Genomic DNA, 19,785 nt, shown 5'->3' with positions numbered 1-19,785 from the left:
AAACATCTTTCTTTCTTTCTTTCTTTCTTTCTTACTTTCTTTCTGAAATGCATGTGATGGCATATGTGTCTTTGCATTTGAAAAAGTCACATTTTCTGTTAAATTATACATTGCTTTTCCCTTGACATTATTATTTTATTGTGTATTACAGACAAATCACACTACCTGCCTTTGTTACATCTGGTAAGTTTTGTGTGTTTTATAAACAGTATAAATAATTGGATTGGATTGAGTTTTTGGGTCTGAAAGATGAAGCCGAAGCCAAAGTGCCATAAATATAGATTCTTATTACCGGCCAGCAGGGGGCGTTACCCTCTGTCAATTCATTGATTTGAAGTCACAGGTCTCAAGTTTTTGCCTAAAATCCAATTCAGGTCCCAAATCAAGGCCAAGTCCTAAACATTGTGTTTTTTGAATCCTAAACAGGCCAATATGCCCTCTTCACTTAATATATAGCAATTTTTAACAGACTAACAGTAAAGTCATTTTGATAAGTTCTCTGTCATTACAGTACTTTCAGTCAAAATGTGTAAAATTATAGGTGTGCTTTGTCAATTCCTGTGACACATTTACAGTCATTTGTAACTTTTAGAGACAGAGAGCAAAAGAAATTTTACCATCGGAAAGTAAGGATCAGGTGCATGGCATCCACATATCCATATTTGCCGAGATGTTTGGTGTTTTTTGCTCAGCCTTGTCATTAGCTGTAGGTACCTGTGTTGGATTTTCAATGTATTCATTGGAGATTAAGAGAAAAGGTGAAGCAGCAAGGGGGAGGGCCCTGGTTGTGGCTGGGTCAGTGTGTCTCATGGCTATCACTCTAACTGGATGCGTTCTGGGCCTCACTTTAGAAAGTTTTCTGTCCATGACTTTAATTGTTAGCATTTTGCTTTGGCTTTTTATTTCAGTGTTGCCATGTCTTCATCCAATCACTCTTTTGGTTTTCACACCAGCTGCTACACTGATTACATTTCTATTAAGTTTTTTCTCTAAAATTCGGTTAATTCTTGTAGTTGTTTTTATCCCTGCAATTCTAGAAGCAAAATTACGTTCCATCCAGCTAGACATTGTAACTGTGCCATTGATGTTGACCATATATGATATATATAACATTGTAGGACAGCAGATTGTTTCCTTACCATCACCATCACCACCATCCACAGACACAAACAGTGTTGTAGTAGAAGCCATTTTTGTTGGAGTTTTAGCTTCTCTGATGTGGACGGTTACTGTAGGAATGTCTTTATTTGTGCATTGGCAAAGGGGTGGAGCAGGTAAAATCTGTGCTACTGCTGCAGCAACTGGTTCAGCATTTTTAGGTGTCATAAGGTTGGTTCTACCTGTGCTGGGTCCAGGTCCCACTATAGGAGCTCTGATGGGGGTGGCAGGGGCAGCAGGGGTATCTCTTGCTGCAGCTGGGGCAGTAACAGACCAGTATCAACCACAAGTAGGGTGTTATATATTGTTAGGAAGGTTGGGGTTGACAGTGGGAGCAGCTGTAGGAGCTTTTGCAATGTCATGCACCCACAGAGGGCTGTCAGGGATCTTCATGGCTCTGTGTGCAGCTACAGTTCCTGTTGGAGCCTTTCTTCAATCATCTTCACATTACAGGGAGTTGTATGTGTTTTTGTGGATATGCATGTATACAGTGTTGATATTAGCTACCCACACAGCCTTGTCAAGCCTTTGGTTCATGGACAAATATACGAGGGACAAAATACGTCCACTTTTTCAATATAAAGAGAAATTTTAAAAAGAAATTAAAATTATTTCAGTCAACACGAGCATTTTAGCTCCCTTTCAAAACTGATCCCCGTCCTATACCTTGATCTGCAGCTAAGCTAATGACGGATCAACAGCCCCATACACACACATGTATATGTACAGATTTATTATTGATACATTTATTATGTACTGTTCCAGGTCTTAAACAAACTAACCGCCATGACATCAAAGATTGAAGTAAATCTTCTTTCCTTTGCTTTTGTCTCAACCTAGTACAAATGAACACGCAATTGTGTCGGCACATATATGTAGCTGAGCGGGCCAAGTGATCTTCTGTTTTTTTTAAATGTGGGTTTTAATATCAAATGACATTTACAAGTGATTTGTACAAACATATTGTGAGATATTGTCTGCTGATGTGATGGTATGTGTTGGATGTGGACAGAAATTAAGTGAATTGTCCAAATGAAAACCTTTTATGACGTCACCTGATGGTTCACAGCCTCCTTGGAAAAACCTGTTGTACAGTAGCTGCTGTATGTGCTCCTGGAGTTTGACACATTCACTGTAATACTTTATACAAGACCTATGAGTGTGAGACTGATCATTGTAAATGTGTGGGCTTTTTGTTTTCATCAGAAAGAACAACTTCCTTTATTTGTGCACTTATAACCTGACATTAGGTGTATTTTTTCTACTTACTTCTAGCACTGCATAGAGGTCAGTGTCCTCTACTGTTAATTTACCACAACTGTGTACACATCAGGCAACTCTGTGCATCATTTGAGATGAAATTTGTTTTTGTTTTTTTAGCTGAACACAAAATGTTCTTGTTCCGAATAAAGAACCCAAAGATATTTCTGTGTTAACATTTGAACAGTTACAGGAACAGTTCAGAGCTCTGAGCTGTAAACTAATAAAAAAAGATACTCATATTATGCAATTATAGTTAGTAAATCACAATTTCCTCTATAGTCCATGGGGTTGTGTGATCATCTATGAAGTATTTTCTGTTTTTGCCTCTGTAGTGACCCCAGATGAACTTGGAAAACACTCAGCTGCTCTCTTTTGTTTGATCTGCACAGTACAGTCACTGGGTGCTGCTTACTGGAAGTTTTCTGTCTGTGACAGCCCAGTTCTTGATCAACAAACTCAGAACCTGACCATCAGCATTCTTTGCTAGGCCAACAGACAAACATTTACTGTAGATATCATCTCTGTTTGACATGTGTGCATCTTTAAGTGTCCCATGTTATGACCTTGATTAGATCCAGGGCGGTGTCATTAAAACATTTAAAGTAACATATTTAGTAACAGTCAACAAACTTTCCTCAGACAGCTGTTTTAGTTCCATGAGTCAGTTAATTCTTCAACAATGACAATAACATACAATTAAAACCAGCACAGAGTGAGGAATTTCCATTGTATTTGACCACATTTGAATAATATTGCAGATAAAGGACCTTCATATTAGAGATGGGAAGATCTAAGATATCTTCAGAGAGCTGTTTTAGTTCCACAAGTTTGTAATTTTTTCTCCTAAGTGTATAATAGAAGCTATTTAACTGCAAAGTGCAGCATTAAGTGCTGAATGATTTTTACTGATGTTTATCTTTGTTGAGGAATGTTCCTGTTAGGGAAGGTTGAAGTTCTGGTTCGGTATTCGTCTTATCAAAAACCAATGAACAGTGTAGAGCTTGATTCACACCATCTCTGAGGAGTCAAAAACAGCACAGAGTGAGGGATTTTCACTGTATTTTACCATTTGAATAATACCACTGAATATCAAGGACAGTGGAATTAAAGGTGGAAAGCTCTAAGAAGAAAAGGAGCCAAAGACTAACTTTTGCTGTCATCTGTGGGCTGCTTTATAAACAATGGAGAGACCTGACAATGGTGAGCTTTCTTCAAACCTTAACTTACTTCTCAAATGTGGGTCTCTGCCTTAAAAGGATAGCTTTACAAGTTAATCTGAGGCTTTTTATGTGTATTCTTACTTAAAATGATGGCACTCATTGGACAAGGTTATTACTTACTTAGCATGTCACAATTCAAGTCCATGTCCTAAACATTGTGTTTTGTCTAAATGCACTCTTCAATATATGTGATTAGTATCATATGATATATGATCATTTATATGATTAGTTATTATTATATGAAGCTCATTAAAATCAAGAGGTCGAAGTGAAGTCATGCATCATTCATATTTAAACCTTCTATGGCACAGTACAGGATGGATGGTACACACTGTGAGCTGTCTTTCATATTACTACTAATGAGAATCCCTTTGTCTTCAGGGTTGGTGTCAGTCATTTCCGTCTTCTGCATTGGACTGGTGTCAGGAGCTGCAGGAGGTCTTCTTCTGGGAGCGACAGCGGTTGTTGTCCTTCAGTCCCTGGAGCTTCTGGCCGACAACAGGCTGCTCATGGACCAGTTAGAACACTCTCTGAATGATTACTCCCTGGAAAGGATGATAAAAAAAGTATTACAATGGGAAAGTAATATTGAACAAGTGCATGTTCAAATATCCATATTTGCCGTGATGTTTGGTGTTTTTTCAGTCTTGTCATTAGCTGTAGGTACCTATGTTGGACTAGCAACCTATTCACTGGTGATTCAAAGAAAAGGTGAAGCAGCGAGGGGGAAGGCCCTGGCTGTGGCTGGGCCAGTGTGTCTCATGGGTGTCACTGCAACTGGGTACATTTTGGGTGTCACCTTAGAAAGTTTTCTATCCATGTCTTTTAATGGTAGTATTTCGCTGTGGACCATTATTTCAGTAGCAGTAGCATGGCTGTTTGCATTCATTACTGAGGTGTGGTTTAAATCATATTCTTATAAGACTCTCATTTTATTTTGGATTTTTACACCAGGTGCTGTATTTGTAACACTTCTAGTGAGTATGATGGTAAGAATGAGGTTCATAATTGGAGCTGTTTTGATGCCTATGATAATAGCTTCAAAAATACTTGAAGAACCACATTCCCTCAAAGTAACCGGCAATCATGTGCGATTGATGTTGATCATCTCAGATGTTTATAACATCTTAGGGCAGCAGATTGTTGTCTTACAGTCTACAACATCCACAACAACAAGTGTTGTAGTAGAGGCCATTTTTGTTGGAGTTTTAACTTCTTTGATGTGGACGGTTACTGTAGGAATGTCTTTATTTGTGGCTTGGCAAAGGGGTGGAGCAGGTAAAATCTGTGCTACTGCTGCAGCTACTGGTTCAGCAGTTTTAGGGGCTTTAAAGTTGGCCCTACCTGTGCTGGGTCCAGGTCCCACTATAGGAGCTCTGATGGGAGTGGCAGGGGCAGCAGGGGTATCTCTTTCTGCAGCAGGGGCAGTAACAGACCAGTATCGGCCTGAAGTGGACCAGTATGGATTGGTAGGAAGGTTGGGGGTGACAGTGGGAGCAGCTGTAGGAGCTTTTCTATCCACATGTGCCCACAGCGGGCTGTCAGGGATCTTCATGGCTCTGTTTGCAGCTACAGTTCCTGCTGGAGCTTTTCTTAAACTACCATTATGGGGGTTTAATCTGTATTCATGTATTTACCTCCTTATACCTGTAGTCCTTATGTCATTCTCCTACACTGGTTTTTTTTACATGACGTTTAAGAAATTTGGTATGATAGGCCTGTTTCACATAGTTACAATATATGCATTAATGTTTTGGTATATTGTTTCTTGAATTGTTTCTGTTCTGAGATTGAGAGAAATGGAAAAATGTACATGCCATATTTGCATAAAATACAAAACAAACAACCTCCACCCCCACCTGTCCTAAACCTTGATTTTAACTAAGCTAATGACAGAGCAACAGTTTGATTAGCAACACATATAACTCTATATTTATTATTGATACATGTATTAGTAACTGTTGCTTTCTTAAACAGAGGGCTGTCAGGGAAGTTTATAGGCCTTTCGTAAACTGCTGTATTTATATTCAAGGAATGTTTATAGCTCATACCTATACATTATTTTTCTTCACTGTGTTTAACAAATTGTTTATGACCTTTCAAACATTCTGTTTTTATGTATACATCTTTTTTTTTCTCCAAGTTGTGATTTAATGGATTCTGTTCTGAGTGATGGTAATAATAAGTCACTTGGTATTTATCGAGCTTGACTGTGTTCAGTTTAACCAGAACTCTAATGTGATGGTATGTGTTTGACATCGACATCATAACCTTTTATGATGTCACCTGATGGTTCACAGTCTCCTTGGAAAAACCTGTTGTACAGTAACTGCTATATGTGCTCCTGGAGTTTGACACATTCACTGTAATACTTTATACAAGACCTATGAGTGTGAGACTGATCATTGTAAATGTGTGGGCTTTTTGTTTTCATCTAAAACAGCAACTTCCATTATTTGTGCAATTGTTACTTGACATAGGTGTATTTTTGTACTCTGAATAAGGGTTTTTGTTGCACTCGCAGCGTTATGTACAACTCTAGCACTGAACACAGTGACGAGCCGATGCCAACACACTTTCAAACAGACCAGATACTGTAGGTCCGTGGGGGTTACATTAGAGGGAAGTGTCCTCCACTGTCAATCTACTAGAACTGTGAACGCAGCAGACAACGTGTGCAACTTTTGATTTTAAAGTTTTATTTAATTTTATTTCAGCTGAATACAAAATGTTCTTGTTCCAAATAAAGAAGATATTTCTGTGTCCTGTGTCACTTTAATTTCTCCAGGATACATAATGAATGAATGAATGAATGAATTACTTTTATTATTGTGTCATGCATACATATATGCCCAGCCCGCATGGGCTTATAAGACACCAGGAAAACAAACCGGATCTAGAGCACATCATCAGCACCTCAAAGAAGTAAGAAAACAAACAGGGGTTCAAAACCATTATCTAAAGAAAAAAGAGAAGGGAAGACAATGCCAAGGTTCAAGAGAACTCATCAAAAATTAATTAAACAAATTTACCTGTCTTCTTTTCCAAGCTTGCGAAATAAAGCTAGCAGTTTTAAACACATTGAAGTTAAACAACCACTCCAGCTTCTGCTCATCAGAGCACCAAAATATTTCAGGGTTTTGTCCACAGATTTCATGAAATAATACCTCTCTCAAATCATCATACTTTGTACAATATAAAAGGAAATGGGACTCACTTTCTACTTCATCTAGCTCACACATTTCACATATTCTATTCTCCTCGAGAATATTTTTAAATCGACCAACCTCAATGGCCAGAGGAAGAATACCAGATCTCAACTGTGCAACTAAAGATCTTTGACTTCTCTTTAAACGTAATGTAACATATAATTCAGGTCCAAAGTTAGATTTAATGTGATGTAGAAATCTTTTCCAGCTGGTATCTCCTGGAGAAGCGTTTTAAAGTTGAACTCGAGAATCCGATCTGTATGAGACTTAGCGGATCTCAGATAAACTTTTTTGAACTGGGTATTACTCTTCAGCTTCTGTTTACACCTAAGCACCGCCACCTTGTCCTCCACATTAGCGAAGGCAACTTTCACCACACCTGGACCGGGTCCTCTCGCTCGCATTCTCAGCTTTGCAGCAATTTCTGGCGCAGGTTCACACTCCAAACCACTCTCCAGTAGCTCTCTTACTTTTCCATTCAGATCTTCCCCTTCATCGTAGGCCAGGCCCAGTATCACAATCGACACATCAGGGTCAAATTTATCAGAGGGTTTGGAGCTAGTTGTCTGTATTTTTTCTTCAAGTGAATCCAGCCGCGACTTTAGGATACCTATTTCCAGGTCAATATTTTCTCGTATCTCCTTAACGGACTTCTTCAGTTCAACTTTCATCATTTTTTCAAGGGAACCATACACGCTGTCAACCTTGCTGCTGAACTGTTTTTCAATATTATCCATCTTCGTACTTAGCAATTTCATCTCCTTCAACAACACGTTTGTTTCCTTATCTTCGTCTTTGTCTTTGTCCTGTACTCAGCGCCCACGTCCCTCCGCCATCTTGAAAAACATATATAACATTTTAACAGTAACAGAAACAGTTCAGAGCTCTGAACTGTAAACTGATAAAAAAAGATACTCATATTCTACAATATAGTTAGTACATCATGATGTTCTTGATCAACAAACTCAGAACCTGACCATCAGCATTCTTTGCTGGGCCAACAGACAAACATTTACTGTAGATATCATCTCCAGCGTGTTTTACATGTCTCCATCTTTAAGTGTCCCAGGTTATGAACTTGATTAGATCCAGGGCAGTGTTATTAAAAAGTTTAAAGTACCATATTTAGTAACAGTCAACAAACTTTCCTCAGAGAGCTGTTTTAGTTCCATGAGTCAGTTAATTCTTCAACAATGACAATAACGTACAATTAAAACCTATGAAAGTGTGAAGAGCAGCATGATGTGCCGATTGATTCTGACTGACATGTGTAAGCCACAGTCAGTCACAGCTGGGGAATGTTCCTGTTACAGAAGGTTGAAGTGCCAGTTTTGTCTTATCAAAAACCACTGAACAGCGCAGAGCTGTAGGTTATCCAAAGAGTCAAAAACAGCACAGAGAGAGGGATTTCCATTGTATTTGACCACATTTGAATAATATTGCAGATAAAGGACCTTCATATTAGAGCTGGGAAGATCTAAGAAGAAAAGGAACTGAAGACTAACTTTTGCTGTCATCTGTGTGCTGCTTTATAAACAATGGACCAACCTGACACTGGTGAGCTTCCTTTAAGTCTCAACACATTGCTGAGATTTGGGTCTCTAGCTTTACAAATTTTCAAGTCTGTCTTAAAACAGTTAAGGTGCAGTGTTTGGTTCATATTGACCAGTGGATTTTGTCCGTCACTTACATTGGAAAAACACTTTCACAGTCCTCCCTCTGTGAAAAAAATATATTCTATAGTTTATTTGAGGTTGATATAAGGCTTGAGCAGTCTGAGTTTCTTGTGTATTGGACGTCGTCTTAATATGATATTCATTTTGGAACAGGGTTTTGTGCAGATTAATACTCTGGTTTCAGGTTTAGGGGGTTGATAAATGTAAATTTCTCTCTTGCATCTGTATAAATGTCTTTCTTTGTTTGTCAGATCAGCTGAACATTGAGATGCCTCCTGTCAGAGAGGACAACAGCAGAGTCAACAGGTGAACTAAAGACAGTTTATTATCCCAGTAAAAGAAGTTTCTAATGTTTTCATGTGACATTGTGAAATGCAAATGAAAGATATTTTGTCTTTAGCAAATGAATGGATAATTATCTACAGGTTTAATATTAATAAATGAAACGGAATGATTTACAGGTGATAGCAGTCCAATCCAGTTTCTTGGCACTCACCATTTTTTCAACTTTGACATTTTTATTTCTTTGTTTATTACAGAAATATTACACTACCTGCCTGCTTTACCTCTGGTAAGTTTTATTTGTATTCTTACTTAAAATAATGGAACTCAGAGGACAAGGTCATGTGGCCATTAATTCTCAATTCAGGTCCAACGTCATGACCAACAAGTCCCATCCTAAACAGTGTTTTGAGTCCTAACTAAGTCAGTACGCACTCTTCACCAACAATACAGCCATTTACATGTTTAACACAGTAACAGTAGGCCTGGTATACTCATGTCCAGTTAATAAAATTATATGTGTTGTCTAATTAATGAGCGTCCCTTTGTCTTCAGGGTTGGCACCAGTCATTTCCATCTTCTGCATTGGACTGGTGTCAGGAGCTGCAGGAGGTCTTCTGCTGGGAGCAACAACAGTCGTTCTGCTTCAGTCCCTGGAGCTTCTGGCTGACAACAGGCTGCTCATGGACCAGTTTGGGAAAAAAATTAATTACACTGATCATTACATTGACAGCAATTATCCAAACTATGACATTCAAATATCCATATTTTCACTAATGTTTGGTGTTCTTTCTTCAGTCTTGTCATTAGCTGTAGGTAGCTATGTTGGATTATCAACCTATTCACTGGCGATTCAAAGAAAAGGTGAAGCAGCGAGTGGGAAGGCCCTGGCTGTGGCTGGGTCAGTGTGTCTCATGGTTGTCACTGCAACTGGATGCCTTTTGGGCCTCGCTTTAGAAAGTTTTCTGTCCATGACTTTGAATGTTATTTCCCTGTGGTTTTTAATTCAAGTCGGAGTGACAAGTCTGTTTACAACAATCACTGGGGTGTGTTTCACCTCCCCACCTAGGGATTGTTTATGTTTTTTTTGTATTTTTGCACACATTGCTGTATTCTATACATACCTGTTTTCTTTTATGTTTCAATGTAGGCTTATTCTTGTAGTTGTTTTAATTCCAATCATAATAGTTGCACAGGGATATAATGAATCATGTCTCCGCAAAATAACGACTGTAACTGTAAGTATGATGTTGACCATATATGATATATATAACATTGCAGGGCAGCAGATTGTTGCCTTACAGTCTCCAACATCCACAACAACAAGTGTTGTAGTAGAGGCCATTTTTGTTGGAGTTTTAACTTCTCTGATCTGGACAGTTACTGTAGGAATGTCGTTATTCGTGGCTTGGCAAAGGGGTGGAGCAGGTAAAATCTGTGCTACTGCTGCAGCTACTGGTTCAGCAGTTTTAGGGGCTTTAAAGTTGGCCCTACTTGTGCTGGGTCCAGGTCCCACTATAGGAGCTCTGATGGGAGTGGCAGGGGCAGCAGGGGTATCTCTTTCTGCAGCAGGGGCAGTAACAGACCAGTATTGGCCTGTTGTAGACCGGCACAGACTGGCAGGAAGGTTGGGGTTGACAGTGGGAGCAGCTGTAGGAGCTTTTCTATCCTCATGCACCCACAGCGGGCTGTCAGGGATCTTCATGGCTCTGTGTGCAGCTACAGTTCCTGCTCGAGCTTTTCTTAAACTGCTGTATTTACATTTCACACCATGGCAGTTAAAGGATTGTGTATATGATTTCTTGGTTCCTGCATTTATCATTTTATTAGTCTTCACCCTTTTGATTTTTGTAATGTCCGGAAACGGTGTAGGGATCTATGTAATTTTAAAATGCTGGTGTCAGTTATGTGGTATGGTTTGGGTTTGTCTTTGTTCTATGGATTAAGTTTTGAGGAATAGACAGACATGGAAATATTTCATGTGCCACAACTGCATAAAAAAAAAAAAAATAAACAAACAAACAAACATACATACATAAATACATAAATATACAATACAGGTATATGGGGGCTGTTCAGTCACTTACGCTGTTTAGTCACTGAGTTTAGTGGATTCTCATGCCATCTATCATTAGAAAGCTTAGCCTTGTTATTTTGGTTCATGTAAACAACCCTTGGTCCATGTGAAGCAGAACTTAACTAACATCATCTTAGCAAAACCAACTAACAAATAACCTGACTACACAGAGATCACATTAACATTCGACCAGTGAACAGACCAAATACACCCAACACATGTGCATGTCATTAAGCAAAGTTAAGTTAGTGTTCTTAGCCATGCTATGCTATGCTGTATGCTATCTTCGCCAATGTTACCAGTCTCTGGAGAGAATGATGCTGGTGGTTCATTAGCTGATGCCAAGCTGGGGAAAATAATTAGCCCTGTGCTTACTTGGTTTGTTTCTCTTACTTGCGAAGTTAGTTAGCAGGCTTTGTGTCACAGCTGCCGGTGTTAACTAAACCTAGGTAACAGGCAGGACCTCGCGTTGCTGCCTTCGAAAGATGTTCCTCAAGCCTGCTGGATGTGCAGGCGGCAGGTATCAGCAGATTTTTAATTCAGGAGAAAGAGAGAGACCCGGGTGAGAGAACAGAGGAAGAGACAGAACAAAGAAGGAGGTGTGGGTTTTGTTACCCTGGTCAGGGGTGTAAGACACTCTGACCAATGATAGCTCAAAGCTGGGTCTTGGGGCAAGGTTCACACCTAGCTGTGAAGACCTGGAGGATTGTGCAGAACTGAGTTCAGTTCAGAGTTCAGTTTAAATCCCACAATAAACAATTTCATCTTTGGATCCCAACAAACAAACAAACAAACAAACATACATACATTAAAATACAAACAAGCAGATGAACAAGCATTTGCGAAGATTGGCAACTCAGCGATGAAGCATCTTCTGTGTGTTTCGGTAGTGAATCGAAATCCAACAAAAGCTGTCTTCTCCTATTCCCAAATGTCCAATAGATCTATATTAGTAAAATATTTGGATCAAAACGCAGAATTCCATGCATAAATGGTGACAAAATGGTGACAAAATATATGTTTATGTACATTTTTATGCGCTTTTATTATGTCCAAAAACTCATTCAGTCCAAAACACCATAGATGGCAGCCATTTTACTGACTGCTTACTTGACCAGTTGGAAGCTTCTTTGCCTGCACTAGCGCCTACAACAGCCAACAAGTGATTGTTTAGACAGAAGACCCACTCCTTGTTCCATCTCCTCTCTCCTGAGCCAATTACTTTTCATGCCAGCCACCTGATGATTGATGCATCATGTAGCCAATGAGATTTCAAATCCGGGATTATATACTTTTTGGGGGTTTTGAAGGGGTGCATTTACGCAAGTTTTCCCATGGACGAATAACCTTGTGACAACAGCGGTGTTACTGTTAGATAACACTGGGCTTTTTACAAGAACAGACTGTACAGCACCGTATTAATTTACTGCACAGGCAAATCGAACATTTCTTACAGCTGCAGCTTCAAATTAATCGCATTTACCTTTTGAAACATGGGTTGACTTTTATTATGAAGTAGGCTAGTAGCAGGAAATGCAATGTGTTCCGTAAGTTTAGCACTTACCTCTATCGTTCATCAAAAATGCATCTACCGGGCAAAACAACGCTCATCTTTGGCAATTGTAGACAGTGCATCACAATAAATTTGTCAGGGAATAGTTTTATAGAGTCTGTGGGAGTAATGGAACAAGGAGCAGCCTCAGTTAGCTGTCTGATGAAGAGCTGCAGGCAACAGGCCTCCACCTCCAACTTCTCAGCAAGGCAAAACAACTCCTTTTCCTTCCTTATCAGATTGCTTAGTTGCAGTGGGGTTTTTTTTCTTCAAAATATTGCCAAATAAGTGCCTCTGTTTTTTGCTTTGACAGCAAATCCTCCGCCATCATCTTGTTCTCTCCTTACTCTTACCATATTACAAGTGAAATATGACTCCTACTCTGTTGCTGGCCCTGCTGCTGCTCCAAGGCGTACACACCTGCTGCAGTTTCTAGTTGAAGCGTCCGTCATAAACCTACTACTAAGTATTGACTTTTCAAAAATCATAACAATGGTGGGGGGCAAGTTGTATAATCAGTGTATGGTCCACCACCTTGTAAGACCGGGAACATAGATGACCACGGAAAGCCTACAATTGACCTATTTATTCATTTAAGTATGAGAATGTGTTCAACATAATAGTATGTGTTTGATGTTGACAGAAATAAAGAGAATCATCCAAAGCAGAGTCCTGTGAGGAACCTTTTACGATGTCACCTCATGGTTCACAGTCTCCTTTGAAACCTGTTGTACATTAGCTGCTGTACAGTATGTGTCTATTTGTGCTCATGGAGTGATGCACTGAACAGTTTGTATGTTGTCAAGTCAGATACATTCATTGTAATATTTTATACAAGACCTGTAAATGTTTGATAAATAAAAAGATTGATAAATGTAAATGTGTTGGCGTTTTAATCAGGAAGAGTGACTTTTTGTTGCACGTGTAACTCTTGCACTGAATACAGTAAAGAGTTAATCGCCACACACTTTTAAACAGACCAAATACTGTAGATCTGTGAGGGTTGCATTGCGTGGAGAGTAGCGTCCTCTGCTGTTTATCTACCAGAACTGTGTACACAGCAGAGAACTTTTTTATTTTTTTATTTCAAAGCTTTAACTTATTTACTTTCAATAGAGCACAAAATGTTATTGCTCCACATGAAGAACCTGAAAGATGATTCTGTGTTCTCTGCCACTTTAATTTCTGCCGGTTATATAAACCGTGAAAAGAATGGTTCAAAGCTCTGCTACACTTAAAGTGATAGTTTGGATCTTTTGATGTGGGGTTGTATGAGGTACTTATCCATAGTCAGTGTATTACCTGCAGTAGATGACCGTCAGCTCTCTTGCTGTGCGTAGAAGCAGCACGTAGCAGAGAGTGTAAACCAATGAAAACGTTACAATACAGTCATTAAAGCATGATGGTATGAAGCGTTGTGTGATTATCCACAAGCCATGTTTGAAATTAACCCTTTACAGACACTCTCCTTAGTTGCACTCTTTTGTTTTTACTGTAAAGTAAAGCCACTGGGTGCTGCTTACTGGAAGTTATACCTTCTGTGTCCCTGTTCTTGATCAGCTCAGAACCTGATCATCAGCCTTCTTCACCTGACCAGCAGACAAACATTTACTGTAGATAACAACAAGTAAAGCTGCCAAATAACCCTGCTGCATCCCAGGTTATGTATTTGATTAGATCTGGGGCAGTCTTTTAAAATATTTTAAAGAAGCATATTTTGCAATACTTAATACAACTTTCCTCAGTGAACTGTTGTTATACCAAAATTGTTCAAAGGATATATAAAATCACAAACTCAGTATTCCTAACTTTCTTAATCACTGGCTTTATACAATGGATCTTTATTTGTGTGTCTTTGTGAATGCGTGCCACATAATAAACCCATGAATTTTCAAGCATGTGTGTTTGTGCCATGTGTGTGTGTGTATATATAAGCTCCACATGTGATAACATTCTCCCATTTCTCTCCGTGGAAATATTTATGCTAAGTCCTCATTTGAGCGTGCAGTTCAAACAGACAGGGTCCGGTGTTCTTTCCCCTTTTTCCAGACGTAGTCAGCCTCTGGGGGGCCTTCCCATACAAGACGAAGCATTGTGAGCGCGGGCCGCCCCTCCCCTTTCCCCTGCCTTTATATACGCGTGTTTATATCAAGACCTGATATCCATTTTCCATCACTCACTCTTGTAGCTCTGAGTTATTTATTTTTAGCAAGCAAGGAACAGTTTCAAGGGAGCTGTGATATGTAAATAGTTGTGATCTATCACAGGTGTCCCATCGCCCACAGAGAGGACGCTCGCTCTGATGATGTTTAAAGAGAGGAAGATGAAAAGGGATCAGCCAGTTAGGCAGTGGCCTGTACACAGGAGTATATGGAAACTACTTTCCACAGCAACTGGCAGGATTGTATGAGATAAAGGACTGTTACCTTAACTCTGGCTTTCTAATGTAAATATTTCACACCACAATGATTGTGTTGATATTAATGTGATCATGTGACCGTATGCCTAGTTTTATCACATAAAGCTTGAGAAGGTGTTTATCACATACTCTCTTCAAACCGTCTTCTTTTTAAATTGCGCAGCGCTGTATTCCCCCTCTGTTTGAGACAATCTGTTGTAGCTCCTGTCTCTTTCAGGCCCGTCCTCCCGAGTACCCAGTCTGCTCTGATTGGTCAGCTCGCACAGGTCTGAGCCACCACTGCCGACCGTGTCTCAGGTCAGCTCTGCTGGTGTTTTTAGCTTCCATTTAGCACATCTACCATTAATTTCCACAAGAACCACTTCTAAACGAAAAACTTAACACGTTAGAGAAAGATCATGATCTGTATTAGCCTCAGCCTCACTGCCCACATACTGGTGAGGATCCCGGAGCAAAACGGCCTTCATATAACAAGAAAGCTAATGCTAGCTGAGCTAGCACTTCAGTACAAACACAAAAAACCTAAAAAAAACTGTTGATCCAACCTCCTACTCATTATCTAGTTGGCTTCAAATGAATCTTAAAGCCTACACAGTTTCTCTTGACTGTCTCTCAGTATTACAACATTAAACCTGGAGGCCTACCAGACATATTGGAAGCATCTCTGTCGTTATGAAACAAAATGTATAAATGGTTCTGCATTGTTTACATCCATATGAACATTGACTGGCAGTCCTCCTCCCTGCCTTTGCTGGTGCATTGCTGTTACTTGGCATGTCTGCTGGGAACTGATTAGGGAAATAGCATATAACATGCAGGAATGTGTATTGCATTGCCGAGTGGTTGTGGGTGTTTCATACGGCACAAACAAAACAAGGCCCTGATCTTAAAACCCCTGCTGCATAGTGCTATAAACAAACTCAAAAACTCAACACTTTGCTTAGTTTACACATGATTATTCCCCATGGGAAATTCTTAATGTGTTTTTTTACATTAACTATTTGGAGGCAGTGGGCAGCCCCAGTACAAATCACGGGCACCAGTTGCAGTTAAGACCAGGGCCTTGGTCAAGAGAAGTGTAGACCTAGTATAGGATGCAAGGATACCAATGTACCAAGCTACATGATATAAGGTACAATGTGGAGTCTTTTTCTCTTGGATTTGTACAGGCTATAGAGGAACAAGAAGATATAGAAGAAGAAGAAGAAGAAGAAGAAGAAGAAGAAGAACTACATATATTCCACATACAAATGCAAATATTGTTGTGCCATGAAAAACAAACACCGTCATGGTGAGCAGTTGCGTGTGCACAAGAGAAACGGTATCATCTGTGGTCAGACAATAGAGTTTTCTTTTCTTGTTGTGGACTTGAGCCATCTTTGAGTTGACTCATAGGAGAGACTTTGAGATTTTCCAGCTCTGTATCCTAACAGTGCCTGTACAAAATAATTTCTCTACAGTGTTTTCATCAGAGGGAAGTGTCTTGCCTCTGAAACACAAAATGCTAACAATCAACTCAATTATTTTGTGGGGGTGTGGCTGTGGGCCATGCTGGAGGCTCACCCAGAAGTTTAGAGAGCAAAGTCCATGTTGGACCAGGACCGATGTTTGTTCGAGATGTAGCTAAGTGGTTGAAAGAAACAAAATGTCCCACAGGCCTCTCCTGATCCACTCACTCTTTCCTTTATACTGTGATTAGAGCTCAGTGCTGCAGTGCTGACTGAATGCCAGCTCCGTCCTCCCTCCAGGTCTGTGCTGAGATACTACAGCCAAGTCACTGGCAGTTAAATAAAACACACTGTCTCTGTTGTTTCACAAACAAGAAGAACTGTATTTTGATAAGAGGTGCTTTTTCTTGTAATATTTTCAATATTTTCAATTATATATTCAAGAGATCTTGATTGTGTATATTCATAGAACACCAAAAATTATTTTTGTTTTGGTTATTTGCCAAATGATGTCTGTTTATGTTATGTTACAGAAATGTTTCAGTATTTTATGTTGTGTTATGTAATGTTATGATAAAGAAATGTTACAGTAATATATGTTGTGTTATGTAATGTTATGATAAAGAAATGTTACAGTAATATATGTTGTGTTATGTTATGTTTAAGGAATGTTGTGTTATGTTATGTTATGTTATGTTATGTTATGTTATGTTATGTTATGTTTAAGGAATGTTGTGTTATGTTATGTTATGTTATGTTATGTTAAGAGAATGTTACAGTAATCTCCAATATGTGATTTTGTGTTACAGCAACATTTCAGTAATTTCTGTAATGTTATGATAAAGACATGTTACAGTAATATATGTTGTGTTATGTTCTTTTATGTTATGTTATGTTTAAGGAATGTTACATTAATATTTGTTGTGTTATGTTGTGTTATGTCATGTTATGTTATGTTATGTTATATTAAGAGAATGTTACAGTAATCTCCAATATGTTATTTTGTGTTAGAGCAACATTTCAGTAATTTATGTAATGTTATTATGTTACAGTAATCTGTTGTATGTTATGTTATGTTGTGTTATGTTACAGTAATGTTACAATCATTTCTATAATATAATATAATGTCATGTTACAGTTATTTGTTACAGTAATGTAACAGTAATTTCAGTTATGTTGTGTTATGCTATGTTAAAGGAATGTTACAGTAATCTCTTTTATGTTATTATGTTGTGTCATATTATGTTATGTTACGTTATTTTACAGCAATGTTATAGTCATTTCTATCATCGTTATGTTATGTTGTGTTATGGTAACATTATGTTACAGTAATGTTACAGTAATCTCTTTTATGTCACTTTTTTATGTCATGTTATGTTTTATGTTGCAGTAATCCCTGTTATATTGTGTTACGTGAAAGGAATGTTACAGTAATTTCTTTTATTTTAAGTTATTGTAATTTCAGTGATGTGGTGTGATGTAACAGTAATGTTACAGAAATTTCTATTTTGTTATGTTGTTAGGTTCCAGTAATTTCCCTTCATCTTCATCTTGAATGAATGCAGACCTGTCACAATTGTAACAGTATCACTTTGTTTTACCCAGCAAAAAACAAAGAATGAAAGAATGATTACCTAAGTCTCTGACCATTACTTCATCTGCCTGGAATGTGTTGTGTTAAAAAATCATCATATTTCTCTGTTTACAGAGCAGACATGCCATTTGGCTGAAAAATCTAGATGAACTCTCAAACCAGAAACAAAAACATTTGTGGAGCTTCCTTTAGAGTTTTTTTTTTCTTGCTCTTCTCTGAACTATATTGAAAGCAACGGCTGATGGTGCTGATTTGTGGAGAGAGAGGAAGGGGGGGATGAAGAACCAAGCAGCAAGAGGGGGGATGGTAGGACTTGCTTTGGAGGAAATCTGGAACCTATAAACTTGGGCAACTTCTATGACAAGAGGCAAACGTCACAACGGTTCAAGTTGGTTGGCTGTACGACACACCTTTGTCTCCGCCTCGTCGCTTTGATCGGACCAATCGCTTAAGATTCATTCTTCCTGTTGTTTTAAGCTCAGCTGTCCAAAAAAACGTCCTGCGGACCAATAAGTGAGTTAAATGGGTGGGCAGCTGAAAGTTTCATGGTTCCCTCCCTTTAAAAAGTCAGATTCAGGTTGCTGTTGTTTCACATGCAGCTACAGAAGCGGGACATGAGAACAGTTTGGTTTGCCGATGCAGTGTACATTCACAGAGACTGGGCAGAGATCATTGGCAGGTTTCCTCATCTGTGGATGAAGAAGCACTGTGGCAATCCTAAACTGACTGCTGATTACTCGCCTATTTTGGCTTGGTATGCTTAGATGTGACAAAGTGTAGATCTCACAACTGTTGGGGAAGAAGAACAACATAGCAGAGGGCCGGAGAAACACAGAGCGTAACAGAGGGAGTTCCTGAAGAGAAACGGAAGAGAGGAAAACTGCGTGAAAGAAGCAGAGTGGGAGAGGAGAGAGACATATTGACAGAAAGAGAGAAGCACTGGAGATATTCAACGGAGTGAAGGATACACATACAGGAGAGAGAAGACAGAAGAAAAACGTGGCCAAGCATGAGAGAGGAGGAGCAGTCTAACGATGATCACTCCGAGGGAGGGGTGCTTTCCAGCAAGGAGAACACGGGACGACTACGTTCTAACGCCTGTCCGGTCGTTGTAGCAACACCGGGGGTCACCGGGCATAAACGGCAGATGGGCTCACAGATGGAGGATCAGGTTTCAACAGTTTCTCCCACCACATCAGCAGACGATGGCAAAGTAAAGCCAGGGGACGACATCCAGATCTACACCCCAACTGGACCCAAGAGACTCAAGAGGAGTCCTCAGCATCGGCTGCCTTCTTCCGGCCCGTCCCTCTCTCCTGTCCCCGGTCCTAGTCCTGGAGGTCTCTCACCCCTCGAGGACCCACACGGCCAGCGGGTCATTGCCAACATCCGGGAGCGCCAACGGACGCAATCTCTCAACGACGCCTTTGCCTCATTGCGTAAGATAATCCCAACGCTGCCTTCTGACAAACTGAGCAAGATCCAGACCTTGAAGTTGGCATCGCGCTACATTGACTTTCTGTACCAGGTTCTGCAGAGCGATGACATGGACACTAAGCTGGCTGGATGTAACTACCTGGCCCATGAGAGACTGAGCTATGCCTTCTCTGTCTGGAGGATGGAGGGAGCTTGGTCTACCATGTCTGCTGGACACTAAACCGAACTGAAAGCAAGGTTTGTCTATTGATTGTCACCCTAATACGGATGATAAATCCTCATGAAAGGGACATGTTCTTACAAGTCACGGAGGGCTGAAGAGACGTCTGCTCATGGTGAACACTATTTCACACCTCAGCTTAGATCATCTGCTTGCTGCAATGCTGATGAAAGACAATGATGAGAAGAAGTTTTATATGAGCATTTAGACAGCTTATTGTAAGCAACTAT

At 39.6% G+C, this 19,785-nt stretch overlaps 1 protein-coding gene across 1 annotated transcript; it reads left to right on the top strand.

Annotated features, from left to right (window-relative positions):
- Positions 1-18,907: 18,907 nt before the first annotated feature.
- On the top strand, positions 18,908-19,555 carry LOC141000207 (twist-related protein 2-like). The gene has a single exon (XM_073470864.1). It carries the CDS (start codon positions 18,908-18,910, stop codon positions 19,553-19,555), a length of 648 nt encoding a protein of 215 aa, XP_073326965.1.
- The last annotated feature ends 230 nt before the right edge of the window (positions 19,556-19,785 follow it).

The sequence above is a fragment of the Pagrus major genome, chromosome 7 (genome assembly GCF_040436345.1).
Source record: "Pagrus major chromosome 7, Pma_NU_1.0".
Lineage (NCBI taxonomy): Eukaryota > Metazoa > Chordata > Actinopteri > Spariformes > Sparidae > Pagrus > Pagrus major.
This window is presented reverse-complemented; position numbering and strand designations above follow the sequence as displayed.